The sequence below is a fragment of the Bos taurus genome, chromosome 13, assembly GCF_002263795.3.
Source record: "Bos taurus isolate L1 Dominette 01449 registration number 42190680 breed Hereford chromosome 13, ARS-UCD2.0, whole genome shotgun sequence".
Lineage (NCBI taxonomy): Eukaryota > Metazoa > Chordata > Mammalia > Artiodactyla > Bovidae > Bos > Bos taurus.
Window position 1 is genome coordinate 17,003,230 of NC_037340.1, and position 16,761 is coordinate 17,019,990.

The following is a 16,761-nucleotide window of genomic DNA, read 5'->3' on the forward strand; positions in this document are numbered from 1 at the left end:
GAGGGAGGGAGAGGAGGTGGGGAAGGAGAAGAGAAAGTTGGTTGTGGCGGATGAGAGAAAGGGTGATGTCCAGGCGGGGCGCTAGGCCAGGAGTCCTGGCACCAGTCACTGGGCAGATTCCAAAAGCAAGACAGTGAGTTCCCTGCAGACCTGGCAGGTCAAGGGATGCCCGGGAGCTGTCCACGGGAGTCCTCAGATGAACGGTCTGCAGAGTGTCCTGCCCTGGGCTACCAGGACAGCCTGGGCTGGCCAGTCACTTTCTTTTTAATGTAATTTTATCATTTATTTTTGGCTGCTCTGGGTCTTCATTGCTGTGCGTGGGCTTTCTCTAGTTGTGGCGCACAGGCTTCTCAATGCGGTGGCCTCTCCTGTTGCAGAGCATGGGCTCTGGGTCATGCAGGCTCAGTGGTGCACGGGCTTAGTTGCCTTGTGGCGTGTGGAGTCTTCCCAGACCAGGGATTGAACCCGTGTCCCCTGCACTGGCAGGCAGATTCTTAACCACTGGACCACCAGGGAAGTCACAGCCAGCCACTCTCATGCACACATTCTTTGTTGTAAAAAGCAAGGTCACTGTGATTGGCAGTAAAGAGATTATGAAATGTACACTCCGTAGAGACTGGGAGAGGACAGTCCTGATGGATGAGATTCCAGTGCCTGTATTTCTGTACAAGAGTAATTCTCCTTGGAATCCCGCTTCTCCCTTACCATCCACTCTGAGCACAAGAAGTCACCCCACAAAAATCTTTCATGTTAATTTCATCTTCATGTGCTTATTACATATCTTCTTGGCTCTTGAGATTTGCATATATACATATACATACATGCGTGTCTGTGTGTGTGTTCAACAGGACTGTGGAAATTTATGCTCACAACAGCTTTGTAAGATAGCATTTGATGCATGTTGTTCTTGCCAGTGTTAGGGAAGAGCACTTCAAAAAATATTTGCTAATTGCCCAGATAAAGTAATGTTATTGTTTTATTTTATATTTTAAGTATTTTAGTTATTTTATTATTATAGTTTGAATTGAATATTAATATACCTCAAAGAAAATGCATTGTTAAATGCTGATGTTACTTTTTTTCAGCTATTTGCCCAAAAGTGCAAAATTTCAGGAGCATTTAAATGCTACAGAGTGAAAGATGTTCTTTTTTTTTTAAGACTCTGACCATCTCCCTTTAGTAAATTGAGGCTATTCTTGGTTACTTCAGATTTTAATTCAGTATTTTATTATATGGATTCTCCATTTCCTAATATATATTCTTTATATAACCTCTGAATTTATAATCTATGCCTTGAAATGCCAGTAGCGTATATCTTTATTTTGATTCTTAAGTTACCATGTGGAAAAATTGACATTTATTTTGGGTGAATCATTCTGTGTATTTACGTCTAGATTTCTGCAACTGCCACCACAACCAGGCTGTAAAACAGTCAGACCGTCGCTCCTAACCTGCTCATGCCATTCCTTTATAATCACATCCTGTCCGCTAACCGCTGATTTTTTTCTCCCATGTAGCTTATCTTTTCAAGAATGTCACATAAATACAATTATATAGTATCTTGCTTTGTTTTTGCATTTCTTGACTTGCTCACAAGGCTGGAAATTTTCCTACAAACTAGTTACAACTGTGTTTTTTGTATTTTATATATTTGTGTCATTGTCACTTATTTAGTTGGGTCATGGGTAGTGGTTTGGGGTATTTTTTCCTACACATTTGTGTATACTTTTTATAAAAGAATGATGATCACTTATTTTCTGTTACATTTACTATAGGTGTTTACCCCTTTTGTTATTTTCTTTAAATAGTAATCTCTTACAAACAGTAATATCATTTGATCTAGTAATATTGGAGTTCTCTAGTGACCTAGTCTGATGCAGTCTTCCTCAATTAAAAAAAAATTGTAAAAGGTGCTTATCAGCTAATTTCTGTACTGGACTAACTGGACACAATCTCTGTATGTAACTATAAGACTTTAATAAAGCAGATAATGGAGCTGTCCCTCAATGGGATATCATGCAAGAATTAAAAGATGGCATAGGAAAATTAGGAAGATGGCATAGTAACTTGGACAATCTTCATGATAAAATGTTAAATTAAAAGATATAATCTCATACACACAGTAGGAGCACAGAATATAAAACAAAACCACAAAATCCATGAATTAAAATAGACTAGAGAAAATCCATCAAAATAATGAATGCAATTTGCCTCAGGTAAGGAGAGTTTTACTAACTTTGTGTATTTTCTTCATGATAATCACCTATTACTGTTTTTTTAATCAATTTTTATTGGGGTATAGTTGCTTTATAATGTTGTGTTAGTTTCTACTGTACAGCAAAATGAAGCAGCTATGTGTATACATGTATCCCCTCCCTTTTGGATTTCCTTTCCATTCAGAGCACCACAGAGCACTGAGCAGAGTTCCCGGTGCTACACAGTAGCTTCTCATCAGTTATCTATTTTATACAGAGTATCAGCAGTCTATGTTAATCACAATCTCCCAGTTCCTCCCACCCTCCCTTCTCCCTTGCTGCTGCTGCTGCTAAGTCGCTTCAGTCGTGTCCGACTCTTAGCGACCCCATGGACTGCAGCCTACCAGGCTCCTCCGTCCATGGGATTTTCCAGGCAAGAGTACTGGAGTGGGGTGCCATTGCCTTCTCCACCCTTCCCCCTTAGTATCCATATATTAGTTCTCTATGTTTGTGTCTCTATTTCTGCTTTGCAAATAAGATCATATATATCATTTTTCTGGGGCTTCCCTGCTAACTCAGTAGGTAAAGAATCCACCTGCAATGCAGGAGACCCCGGTTTGATTCCTGGGTTGCGAAGATCTGCTGGAGAGGGGATAGGCTGTCCACTTCAGTATTCTTGGGCTTCCCTTGTGGCTCAGCTGGCAAAGAATCTGCCTGCAGTGTGGGAGACCTGGGTGATCCCTGGGTTGGGAAGATCCCCTGGAGAAGGGAAGAGCTACCACTCCAGCATTCTGGCCTGGAGAATTCCATGGGGTCACAGAGTTAGACACGACTGAGCAACTTTCACATTCACGTACCATTTTTCTAGATTTCATATATCTATGCATTATATTTGTTTATGTGACTTCACTCTGTGTGACACCCTAGGTCCCCATTGATCATAGCAGCACCATTTACAATAGCCAGGACACGATCACCTACTGCCGATACAGAAGGAGAGAAGATTCTGAGTAGCTCAGGAATAAAATGCTAACTTTTGCCTTAAAAAGGCACCCCTGAGCTTGAGGCTTTACTGAACAATGTGTGAGGTGAAGCACACAAATGCCAGTTCTGCTTTCTAAATGTCAAAATGTCAGATGCCATCCCTGGGACCAGGCCTTTAGAATGAGAGGCATTGGCTTTGCTACCAGATAGATGGATGCATTGGGTAGATGGGCAGAATGCCCATGTGTGAGGGGATAGGGTAGGCAGACTGGCGAGGGAGCCTGGATCGCTCGTGGATAAGACATTGGGTGATGTCTGCGCCAGCCCTGCGGGAGGAGGGGTTTCACTGCAACTCACTTCGTTGCTGTGATAGACCCCCTGTGGACCCTACAGCCTTCTGTCTATTCCCCAGACAGATTTTCCCAGGTGCTCAGTGAGCACTGTTGCCTAATTCTGAGCCCAGCCTGGAAATAGCAAAGTGACACATCGGCAGTAAAGGTCAGAGTGCTTGTAACTCAAACATTATGAGTCACTGATCCTTCCAGGCTCCAGTCTGAATGAATTGCTTACCTTCAGCTTGTTTTGAGGAAATCTTCAAAAAGTCCACATGTGGTAAAGAGTCCCATAAATGATGCCAATTCTTGGCTTGATCAGTGGAAGAATATAAATTTGTCTGAAAGATCTACATGACCCAGGAACCCCGGGGGGAGAGGTGGGTGGCTGGGGGTCTCAAGTTTTCTCTGGAGAATTCTCATTTCTTAGACAAGCTTCTACCCAAGAGTTCTAAGCTCAGAGGGTAAGGGGGCTCCCTAAAGACAAACCTGGAAGTCATCTCACTGCTAATTCATCAGAATGTGTTTCAGAGGCTATGAACATGAGACAAATCGGGATTATTCTGTGACCATCTCTTTTTTTTAAACCCGGTGAACTGCAGGAAATTGAGACTCTCTTAATCTCCATGAAATGAACAGCAGTTGTCAAGGGCCCCTGATATGTCTCCCTGTTGGTTATAAACAAACAAACACACAAAAATCCCAAAGACCAACAGCATTCCGGAGGTCCAGAGGACTGGTGATCTTTCATGGCTCTGCTGGCTTCATATGATGGCTTCGAGATTTCTGGTTGTGTCATCGATTATGGCATCTGGGAGCCTGTTACTCTGAGTAGTTTTGTTCTTTTCCACAAAGATAAGAAAGATGGGAAATGCTTTCTTCTTGATACTGGGTTGTTCAAAAAGTTCCTATAACCTCTTAGAAAAAAACCCAAATGAACTTTTTGGCCTTTGGCTTCCTTAAGAATGTTTTGGAAAATTCATGAGGTGAAATCTGTTCAAGAGACAGGAAGCAAGAGTGTACTTTTATCACTAATTATTGATACCGGGTAATAGTTTCAGATTCATGGAGCCTCATGGAAAAGTAGGTTAAAAAGGGAGGGCGCTTTAGTTGAAGTAAATGGTCAAACAAAGGAAAGAACAGTAGATGAAAAATCAGACTAGAATCCCTGACTCTGTAGCCAACACTAAGATGATTTTCACTGACATCTCCCGTAAAGTGTAATTATTAGATCTTTGACTTTTACAAAGTCCTTTGTTTCTCTTTCCACAATGAAGTTGCTGTTTTATGGTGGTCAGTGATTTAGGGTTTTTAAGTGGTTCAAACTGTTCAAAAGCTCTTTAAATACATAAACACACACACGCAGACACAGATATATATATCTGTGGATGTGTCTAAAGTAAACAGATCAGCTGCTAAATAAACGCCCAGAGCCCATTCCATCACACACACAAATAGCCCATGTAAGAATTTCACAGTGTCATATTTAACTGCTCTGACTAAAATAGACTCACTGTTTATAAACTCATTTTCTTATTACTGTGTTGTTTCCTGGGTACCTATTTGACTAATAGAAGAAATGAAGTGTTGGAATGCTTTTGTGTCTCTCTGCAACTATTAAATACAACTCCATTCAATTAGGAGTGGGACTTAGGTCTAACTGACAAGGTTAAATAACCTTAGTCCAGGACGCCGCTTTCTCTGGCATGTCAGCCTGCGGTTTGGGGTGAGCCCAATAATGCACCGTGCAGAAGGGGAAGTAAAACATTTGTTTGAATGGATAGTCAAGCCACTTGAGGCTCTGGCTTTCAGAGATAAAGCACTGGTTAACAGGGATGCAACACGCCAAATAATATATTTTACAGTCTTCAAACAGCTGTTGTCTTCTGTCGCTTTGCAGGGAGTGACCATCATGTCACCGTTTCTCCGAATTGGCTTGTCCAACTTCGACTGTGGGTCCTGCCAGTCCTGCCAGGGTGAGGCGGTTAACCCTTACTGTGCCGTGCTTGTCAAAGAGTATGTTGAATCAGGTAAGTTTGAGTGGGTGTTGGGCGTGGGGGGTGGGGGAAGAGGAAGACCCTGCAGTGAACGGGGAAGCAAGGCCTTCCGGGATCTTCAAGGCCGCCTGACTTGACCTGACTTTCCAGCTCAGGAAACGACGCCCAGAGAAGCCAAGTGCTTCCTCAGAGGCACATGGGCTTGGTAACAGGCTCTGAGCTAGACCTGGTGGCCTGCCTTATGTTCTAGGTCATGGTCCCATTTTCCACATAAACAAAGGAATGAGTTGAGGACGTTATGTGAGGAGTTAACGAAGGAAAAAAACCAAAAACCTACTTTAATGAGCTAAAGTAGAACACGGTACAGTATTGTCTGATTGTTTTCTGTGGTCATAGATAAAGTCTGCATTGTCTTGCATTTTGAAAAATTGTAGTCGGAGGATACTTACTTTAGAATATTGTGTTGGCGGCCGCTGTACAACAACGTGGATCAGCCTTAAGCATACATATGTCCCTCCCTCTAGACCTCCCTCCCAGCCCCCCAGGCTGTCTCAGCACCAGGCTGTGCTCCCTGTGCTGTACAGAAGCTTACCTCTAGCTAGCGATTCTGCATATGGTGATGCGTATTTCAATGCCACTCTCCAAATTTGTCCCACCCTCTCCTTCCCCTACTGTGTCCAAAGCCTGTTTTCTGTTATCTTGGAGATTATTCCTGCCCTGAATAGAAGTTCATCAGTACCGTTTTTCTAGATTCCATATATATGCGTTAATGTATTGGTGTTCTTCTTTCCGACTGACTTCACTCTGTACAACAGTATCTAGGTTCATCCGCCTCACGAATACCGACTCAAATGCATTCCTTTTTATGGCTGAGTAATATTCCATTGTCTTAGACTTAACACCAAAGATATTTTACTGCTTCTTTGACCAAGGTCAGATAAATAGTACAAAAAATATAGGATTAGCGATTAGGGTTCAAATTTCAGAAGACTTCCTTTACTAAGACCCCAGGTGAGTTAAAGAATTTTGTCAGATTTAAATATTCATGAAAATTTCATGGGGAGGAGGAAAGCATGACAGTCTTCCAAGATTCCTTCATGGGTTTAGATCTTTCCAATAAAATCATCCTACTCTGGCTTGTCTAAATTAGTGGCACAGCAGTGTCACTGGTGTGCACAGTTGAGCATGGTAGTACCATGGTGTCAAGGGGTTTTTCTAAATGAAATAGTAATTAACATCACTGTACATTGTAATAAGTGAACAGACAAAAGATGAGTATTGAATAGACATTTGGAATACTTCTTCCATTTGGAAGAATGAATGAACATAAAGCTAAATTGTCTAATGAAGTGCCTGCTAAAATATTTTAAAGAAAATTTGATAATATTGTAACCAATTTATTTCCTGAAGCACATTAGAAATGATAATGTGAGTAAACAGTGTCACTCAGGAAAAATAAGATAATCCTATTCTGTCTAGAATATTTTCATGATTACTTAAACTGCTCCTACCCTCTCTGGTCCCTGCCTCTGTATTTTAAAGTTCTCATGGACTTTCTAAAAACAGAAAGAAAAGGAAAAAAAAGGCAGGATGAAGTTTACATCCCATGGTCTTCCCAGCCTCCCTGCCTTTCCCTACCTCTCTACACACATTTCTGGTTTTAGCAGATGACACTTTGTAGGGAAGTCTGATCGCCACTGATGCAGTCACAGGAACGATTAGGAGCCACTACAGTGCATTTACAGAGAAGGTATTTATGGAGCACCTACTGTATACTGGGCCAGAAGACATGCCTTTCCTTCAGAGTTCCTCTCCTAGCAGAAGATAAGCAAAAAGCAGAAAGATCACATAGTAAGTCATGTGAAGTGAAGACATCAAAGCAGGATCATGCGGGGAGATATTGGGGCTGGAGAGAAAGATGGAGAGAGAAGGTAGTCTTGAAAAAGAAAAATTAAGTGATGTTCCTGGGTGCAAGAGGAACCTGATTCTGCAGGTGATGACCTCCAGCTGGATGTGTCCAGCTCAGAACCCTGGAGTTTCCAATCCCGGATGCTGGCTTTTCTTTCCCTTAAAAGACTTCTCTGTGCTCAACTGGCTTCTGCCTTCCAGCCCCAGGAGCACATCAAAGCGGAGGAGACTGACTGATTATCTTGAGTTCCCTTCTGCCCAGATCTCTCTCCTGTTTAGTTAACAGTGAGAATGGTACTTGCTCCCAATCTAAAACCTTTCAAATGTCACCGAAATCTTTGAAGTGTGCAACGTCTGAGTTTTTCAAAGCTGCTTTTTGACTTAATGGGTCCCTTGGATCTGGTTCCCTTTATATCCACAGGTCTCACTGACATTTGCCTCCTGGGAGCCTTTTTTAAAGTAACTATTTCTTCTTTTGGCCTTGCCTTTGAACTTGGTCTAATCAGCCACATGAATCAAGAGGACATGTTGGAAACGAAGTTTGTTTTTCTGAAAGGTTAGCCTTGGAGCGCTGAAGGTTTTGTTTTTTCATTTTGTTTTAAATTTGTCCTGAAAAGAAATCTCTCTGAACGTGGTGTTTAAAACATTACTTCTGTAGCGTTTCAGCAGGTTTCCGTGTTCGGGATGTTAAGGCTGCAGTTTACATAAAGCAAAGAACAGAAGTAAATAGGACACAGTGCTGTCAGTCTAGGAGCCTTTGAAAATAGTAAACCCCACTGTAAATAGACAGGATCTTGAGTTCTCGTTCTCTTTATAAATGATGACCATCTTTACTGAATGCAAGTGTGAAAAATACCTTGCTATGGGAATTTCTGTCCATTTCCTGGGTGTGCTGAATGATAATGGTTGGAAGAAGTTAAAGGAATTTTGAGAGGTAGTGTGAAGCCTGTGGAAGTAAAACATTACTCTGATCACTAATATTGCCATGGCTTTTTTTTTTTAAGTCTAATCCTGAGTTAAATTTCTGTTAAACAAACCATAAAAATATCCCCCTTCCAATTCCATGCTCAGCATTGTTAGAGTTTATGCCTCTCACAGCCAGGTTTACCTACAGTGTGAGGTTTCAGCTTATTCAGATCCTTTTGTACCTCCCAAAGAATAATTGAGCAAATGCCTGATGCCTGATCTCTTTCAGCATCATGCGTCAAGAGCTAGAACTGCTTTGTTTCCCTGCTTTCAGTGACGTTTTCTTTTTGCTTTATCAACATCTCTGATAAATCTCTGCTCAAACTGCCGCTTCATGTGCTTAGGATCACAAGAAAGAAACCCTGAAATACAGCTGCAGTTTTCTGCTCCTGCAATGACTGAAGCATAAATGCTACAGAGAATCCAATATGGATGGAGGATAGGACAACACTGCTGAATCCCACTAGTGATCCCTGGTGGTTCTGGGATGGTTCCCTTAAACGTCATCATCCTGCCCTTGGTTCCTGTCACTAACTGTTTGCGGGCCCTCTGCAGCCTGCTTCACTGACTCCAGGGATGACGACCTCCACCTCTCTGAGATACTTGTTAATTTTTGCTTAGGGTGCATGGTTTATGTTAAAAGGTATCCTCATTTTGAGAAGAAAATAATGGTTCATGGTATTTTAAAGGTTTTGCCTATTAAAGGTATGTATGTTGAGTGGGAATTTAAAAAATTTCTTTCTAAAAGAGCATTCAGTATAAGCCTGAAATTAAGTCACTGTCTTTTTCAAAGCAACACACAGTAGTTTTATATTATCTTTTTTTTTTACTAGATACCAGTGAAATTGAACAGTCATGTGTCCACCATTAATACGTTAACACAGAAGGATCCCCAAAGGCATAAAAGTATAAAACCTGTTAAAAAAAAAGGAGCAGGGTATCTAGGTCACTGTCTTCTACCAAACATACCAGGCTTAGCTGCTGGGTTCTTTGCATTTGCTCAGGTGTTCAGACTTCAAAAGAAGCAACTGATGAATAGGAAAAGAGCATTGCCAGTGCAAGATGCCAGATTTATTTGCATAAATTATCCAGGTTGACTTCCAAGTTTAGGAACGTTACCTTGGAACCATCTCATTTTGTCCTATTTTATCTCTAATTCTTTTTTTTTTTTTGGAGTATAGTCGATTAACAATGTTGTGATAATTTCAGGTGCACACCAGAGCGATTCAACCATACATGAATACATGTATCCATTTTCCCCCAAATCCCTCTTCCATCCAGGCGGCTACCTAATACTGAGCAGAGTTTCCTGTGCTATACAGCAGGGCCTTGTTGGTCATGCATTTTAGATACAGCAGTGTGTGCGTGCCCATCCCCAGCTCCCTAACTATCCCTTCCCCCATCCTTCCTCCCTGGTAACCATGAGTTCATTCTCTGAGTGTCTCTAATTCTTGTATATGTTATTGTCGTCCTCCCAAAAGACTTATAGAGTCCTCGAGAGCAGAGGGAATGGGTGAATTATTTCCCAGAACAGGCTGAAAGCGTAATGAGAACATATCTTTCCATTCCTAGAGAATGGGCAGATGTACATCCAGAAAAAGCCAACCATGTACCCGCCCTGGGACAGCACTTTCGACGCCCACATCAACAAGGGACGAGTGATGCAGATCATCGTGAAGGGCAAAAACGTGGACCTGATCTCCGAGACCACCGTGGAGCTGTACTCCCTGGCCGAGAGGTGCAGGAAAAACAACGGGAAGACAGAAATATGGGTAAATAGCCAGGCACGAGCTTCATGTATTTGTATATTCCATGAAGTGATAGGTACCATTGTAGCGGAAGACTGGTACAAAATTTCAGTGTCATCCTGAAGGCCTTGAGGAAACTGACTCCCTACCACTGACTCATTGGTGGCTTGCTTGTGACAATGAGTATTCATTGTGGACTATAGAACGTACTAGCATACTCAAATTTCTTTGATTCTTGTGTAAAGGAAATAAGGTCTCTTAGGGTGTGAAGAACTGTTATTGATCTCTAACTGTTAAAGTCAGCTTGGAAATACCACAAAATTTTCATAGCGTGGGAACCTACCTGTGATCTGTGTATCAAGATATCATGTGAATATCAAGATATCTAGATACCTACATGATACCTTGATACCATGATATCTTAGATAAGATGCTGGACAGATAGCTGAGAAGAGAGCAAAGATCCATTTAATATCTCAATCCCTGTAATTTTTTTTAGTCGTAATGTGTTTGCTTAGCTTGTTGTTGTTCAGTGCTCAGTCGTATTTGACTCTTTGTGATCCCATGGACTGCGGCAGGCCAGGCCCCTCTGTCCTCCACTATCTCCCAGAGTTTGCTCAAACTCATGTCCCTTGAGTCAGTGATGTTATCCAACCATCTTATCCCCTTCTCCTATTGCCTTCAGTCTTTCCCAGCATCAGGGTCTTTCCCAGTGAGTCGGCTCTTCGCATCATGTGACCAAAGTATTGGAGCTTCAGCTTCAGTCCTTCCATGAATATTCAGGATTAGCTTACTTTGCTCTAAAAAGTACATTATACACAACTCGTGTTACCACACAGATTTTTGAAAACTTCGATTCTAAACATTTGTTACCAAAATAGTTATGAAGTTAAAGGGAGAAGTAAACTATGAAAGTATAAAAAGTTCTTATGAAAATTTCTGGGGTACAAAAATTAAAGAAACATATGAGTAAAAGCTGCTTTTGTAAGATCTGAAACCCAGAAAGTGTTTTCAAATGTCTGCATCCTTTATGCAAAGGAGGAGACTTACCTTTCAGCTTCATACTTTGTATAACTCAGATTCTTAAGAATTCCAGCCAAAAGATTTTCATATGCCAGGTTTCAAAATGGGACTAATATAAGCCTAAAACCTAGATTTTCATGTCAATTGTATTTTTTTTACCTTAAAAAAAGACAGCGAGAGAGAGAGGTACTTCTTAGGAAAGTATATCTATCTTTGCTTGCATCACTAAAGTAATCTTTAAAGATAACGATATGTCAAGATTTTTTTCTTAAAGTCCCCCGTGCTTAGATGTATTTAGATAATTTAGTTCAGGGTGTCTGTGAATTCATTCAGCCTGGTGAGAGATCACAGAAACAGAATTCCTCTTAGGTAGCTGGTTGTGCAAATAGGAAGTGGATAAATAAGTGGGTAATGTCGCAGGTATGTGACTTAGTGGTAGAGATTTACACAGACCTGTTGGGGGAGAGGGTGAGGCTTCAGATACCGCTGAGTCATAGAGCATTTGACCATGCTCAGAGAAATAAGAGAGAAACTAGAGAAAATCTTCCTCTGTTTTTTCCCCCATTCCCATTTATTTTCCACTTTCTGCCTCATTTTTTTTAAAGGGAAGAGTCACCAAATCTCTAATTTTTAAAGTAGCATACTATTGATTTCCTTTTCAATGAATAAAGGGATAACTATATTGTCAAGGCATCCTTGACAAACAAGTTGTTTTTCTATCTATACCTCTTAAAGTTGCATTTGCTTTCTTGCCAAGACATTTTTTTTTTTAAGTTTATTCTTGTCAGACTTTCCATGTTTTTTGCATATTGGGATTATTGAGACATAAGCCCTCGGATCCTTGGAAGGATAGGATATCCTTCCAACCTAGACAGCATATTAAAAAGCAGAGACATTACTTTGTCAACAAAGGTCAGTCTGGTCAAGGCTATGGTTTTTCCAGTGGTCACGTATGGATGTGAGAAGTGGGCTATAAAGAAAGCTGAGCACTAAAGAATTGTTGCTTTTGAACTGTGGTGTTGGAGAAGACTTGAGAGTCCCTTGGACTGCAAGGAGATCCAATCAGTCCATCCTAAAGGAGATCAATCCTGGGTGTTCATTGGAAGGACTGATGTTGAAGCTGAAACTCCAATCCTTTGGCCACCTGGTGCGAAGAACTGACTCATTGGAAAAGACCCTGATGCTGGGAAAGATTGAGGGCAGGAGGAGAAGGGGACAACAGAGGATAAGATGGTTGGATGGCATCACCAACTTAATGGACATGGGTTTGGGTTAACTCTGGGAGTTGGTGATGGACAGAGAAGCCTGGCGTGCTGCGGTTCATGGAGTCTCAAAGAGTTGGACGCGACTGAGCAACTGAACTGAACTGAAGCCCTCGGGTCCACATTTAACTACTGGCAACCTTATATTTTCCGCCTTTGTTATGTTCAAGGTTATTTCCTAGTTCGCTTTTATTTATCATGTTTAAGGGTCAACAATTGCTTTGGACTTAGTGTCCCTTGCTTCTGTTGAAATCTGCTTTCTTAAAATTAGTTTCTCTATTGAAAAAAAAAAAAAAGATTTTCTCAGAGTTGCCTCTTACTCCACAGTCACCATCTAGTTTCCAAACATTGATATTTTCTTTCTGCTTTCCTAAGGTTTTCCCTGTTGGTGTGGTTATCCCCCACTCACTCATAAATGTGATGGAATCTGACTTTCCATGGATGCTGTTTTTCAGCAGCTCACTGATTTAATTTCCTCTATCACCACTAATTCCTGAATATTGATAACATTGCAGTCACCTGGTACCAGTTTTTCCCACTTCCTCTGGGAATGAGCCCCTATCCCCCTCTCTTCTAGTTTTATTTTTGCCTCCATTATTTATTATTCCATAAACCAGAGAATAATGGTATATGTCCTTGATGTCAAAGGCCCTTCTCTTTTCACTAATCTATTTAAGCCATTTAAGAGTCAGACACAACTTAGCAACTGAACAACAAGAACAAATTGAAGCTTTCATGGGAATGTGTAGTTAAGAAAGTGGTACAAGCTTGTCACATCATAAAATTCTAATAGTGGTGATGCTGTACCGTTGGCATTGCTATTATGTCAGTTTCTCCAATATCTTTTAAGGTCTGGTGGAAGGTACACGGTCACCATGACTTTGAATTATTTAACCATGATTCGTATTCAGTCCTGAGTTCAACCAGACCCTTCTTGCTACTTTTCAGTTATTCTAGTTACCCATAGATGTAATGATCAGCAATGGGCTTCAGTTCACCTTTTTTTTTTCTTTTTAGCGTGTGAACAATGCTGCGTTACAGTTTAGTTATATTATTAGTGGTCAGTCAGGTCTTCTCAGATTTGCCATGTGTCTCTTATGTCACATCACGTAATCTGAATCGTCCCTTAACAGGTCACTTTGTCTGGTTCCTTCTACATAATGATACTGAAATATATATATTCTTAATCCCTTCCTTGACCAATCTAATTAAAATTTCCCTTAGTAGACGGTCCGGCACTTTCCAAAGGAAGCAGGTTCTCCATGTGAAGGTAAAAGGCCAATCCCATTTAATACCCCTATTATCCTAGAGGCCCTGGTGGCTCAGCAGTAAAGAATCGCCTGCAACTCAGGAGATGCTGGGTCAGGAAGATGTCCTGGAGGAGGAAATGGCAACCCACTCCGGTATTCTTGCTTGGGAGATTCCATGACAGAGGAGCCTGGCAGGCAGCAGTCCATCAGGCCACAGAAAGTCGGACATGGCCTTAAGGAAGTTTTGATCTCCAAATCAAATTCATGAGCTGCTGAGGTGTTTTGATAAAAGAAAGGTTATATTTGTGGATGCTGTGCTATTTTGATGATAACATGAGTGAGCAAGATGAAAAGGAACAGAGCTGCGCTGGAAATCTCCTGCCTCACCCAGCTCATCAGTTGGGATGTCGTTCAGCTCAGCGCTTGCCTCTCACTCTGACCCGTGTTTCTTTTCTTCCTTCCACCAGCTAGAGCTGAAACCTCAAGGCCGAATGCTGATGAACGCAAGATACTTTCTGGAAATGAGTGGCAAGTGACATTTCTTATTCCTATTTGGGGATGAGGTGGGCATGTCTCTTCTCCTTGGCAACTTAGTTCACTTTTTTGAAAGCAAAGAAAATGGAATCGCAAGGAATTTCCTTAAAATTTCCAATGATGCTCGAGCATGAGTTGAATATACAGTCTATGGGACCAGATACACACAGAAATATAACACATTTATAGCATTTACTTTTGAAGAAATTTTATTTTTGGCTGCACTGGGTCTTCATGGCTGTGCTCAGGCTTTCTCTTGTGGAGGTACGCAGGCTTCTCATTGAGGTGGCTCCCCTTGCCGCAGAGCTCCGGCTATAGGGCACACGGGCTCGGCAGCTGTGGCTCACAGGCTCTGGAGTGTGGGCTCAGTACTTGTGGTGCATGGGCTTAGTTCTCCTGCCTCATGTGCAATATTCCCAGACCAGGGATCAAACCTGTTTTCCCTGCCTTGGCAGGCAAATTCTTAGCCACTGGACCACCAAGGAAGTCCAGCCTTTGTTTTTCACGTGGTGTGAAGGCACATGCCCAGGGCTTTTCTAGTCTGTCTACATTTTCATTTTGGAGTTTACTATAAACACCAAGGGTTCTGCTAATGCGTTGCCCTGTGTGTTCACAGTGTGTATAAATGCTGTGATATGACACGTGGTCACACCATCAGGATACAAAGTGAATAAGAATAAGAATAAAAGGATAAGAAGCTGATAAATACTTTGCTTAGCCCTAGAAGAACAGAGTACTAATGCTGCAAGTTAGTCATCTGCAAATGCTTTTAGGAACAAGCAAGGGAAAAAAATGTGTCACTGAAGACTTTCCCTTGCGTCTCACACACAGACACCGTTCCTAGAAGTTAATTTACGAGCCGTGTGCATGGAGTCTCGGACAGCCTGTCAGTTCTTCTTGTTGCATGTATATCCTGTTGTCAAAATGCTGTGTAAATGAATCAAATGCTACGACTCTTCAATCTTTTTTTTAAGTATAGTTGATTTACAATGTTATGCTAGCATCAGTGTGGAGCAAAGTGATTCAGATATGTCTGAATATATATATACGCACCCCCCACACACATATGTATATATACTTTCACAGCCTTTTCTCTTATAGGTTATTACAAAATATTGGGTCTAGTTCCCTGTGCTGTACCGTAGATCCTTGTTGAGTATCTATCTATGTGTATATGTTAAGCCCATTCCTGTTTTATGCCTCCATGCCCTTCTCCTTTGGTAACTATAAGTTTGTTTTCTATGTGAGTCTATTTCTGTAAATAAGTTCATTTGTTTCATTTTTTTAGTGTCCACATATAAGTGATATCGTATAATATTTGTCATCCTGTCTGACTTCACTTAGTATGATCGTCGCTAGGCCCATCCATGTTGCTGCAGATGGCCTTATTTCGTTCATTTTTCTCTTTCACAGAGTACTTAGGAGGGGCTCAGTGATGTGTGTTGAACTGTTCAGTTGGGCTCACTCTGGCGTTTGGAAACGCCTTTTCTTTTCCTGTGGTTCTCACCCTGTGACTGTCTCAAGTATTCCCATGGCCCTTCTGAGTTGCTGAGGAAGCCTGCTAACGTGGTGGAGCTGGGAGAGACCGTGTCTTCCGCCGGGGTCTGTGCTTCAGGGCACAGCTGCTGCTCCCTGAGCCCTCTTCCCGCTCTCGGCCTCTGAGAGAGCCCCCCTTTCTTGGTGTCCTGGCTGGCGACCCTGGCAGCTCTGTAACACCAGCCGTGCTTCTTCTCTGGCATCTTCAGCTTTTCCTTCTCTCTTTGGTTTCCACCTCATTGCCAAGACATACGTAATTATGCAATCTTCTCCAACTTGAAATAGGTATTTTTTAAAATGCTTTTTACTGTGCTAAAAGTCACATAATATATACTATTTCAGCCATATTTAACGGTACAGGTCGACGACACCAAGTCTGTTCACATTGTTGAACAGCTCTCACTGTCACCCACCCTCCTGAGTTTCTCACCTTCCTAAATTGAAGCTCTGTCCCCATGAAACATGAACTCCCATCCCTGTCTCCCCACCCATCCACCTCATAGTCCCAGGCATCTACTAGTGTGCTTTATGACTCTATGAATTTGACTATTCTAAGTACCTTGTATGCTGCTGCTGCTGCTGCTAAGTCGCTTCAGTCGTATCCGACTCTGTGCGACCCCATAGACGGCAGCCCACCAGGCTCCCACGTCCCTGGGATTCTCCAGGCAAGAACACTGGAGTGGGTTGCCATTTCCTTCTCCAATGCATGAATAAGGGCAATCAAAAAGTATTTGTTTGCACCTAATGTATATTGGGCTCCAAAATCACTGCAGATGGTGACTGCAGCCGTGAAATTAAAAGACGCTTACTCCTTGGAAGGAAAGTTATGACCAACCTAGATAGCATATTCAAAAGCAGAGACATTACTTTGCCAACAAAGGTCCATCTAGCCAAGGCTATGGTTTTTCCAGTGGTCATGTATGGATGTGAGAGTTGGACTGTGAAGAAAGCTGAATGCCGAAGAATTGATGTTTTTGAACTGTGGTGTTAGAGAAGACTCTTGAGAGTCCCTTGGACTGCAAGGAG

At 41.8% G+C, this 16,761-nt stretch overlaps 1 protein-coding gene across 2 annotated transcripts in view; it reads left to right on the forward strand.

Moving 5' to 3' along the window:
* The window catches only part of PRKCQ (protein kinase C theta), a 152,690-nt gene that overhangs the window by 55,822 nt on the left and 80,107 nt on the right, over positions 1-16,761 (forward strand). The window contains exons 2-4 of one of the 2 annotated variants that reach the window (XM_005214141.4): positions 5,412-5,541; positions 9,955-10,154; positions 14,133-14,193. In XM_005214141.4, coding sequence (XP_005214198.1) covers positions 5,424-5,541; positions 9,955-10,154; positions 14,133-14,193 — 379 coding nt within the window. In that variant the 5' untranslated portion in view covers positions 5,412-5,423. Of the gene's footprint in view, positions 1-5,411; positions 5,542-9,954; positions 10,155-14,132; positions 14,194-16,761 lie in introns of those variants that run through there. The other variant, NM_001192077.3, reaches the window with a different exon arrangement.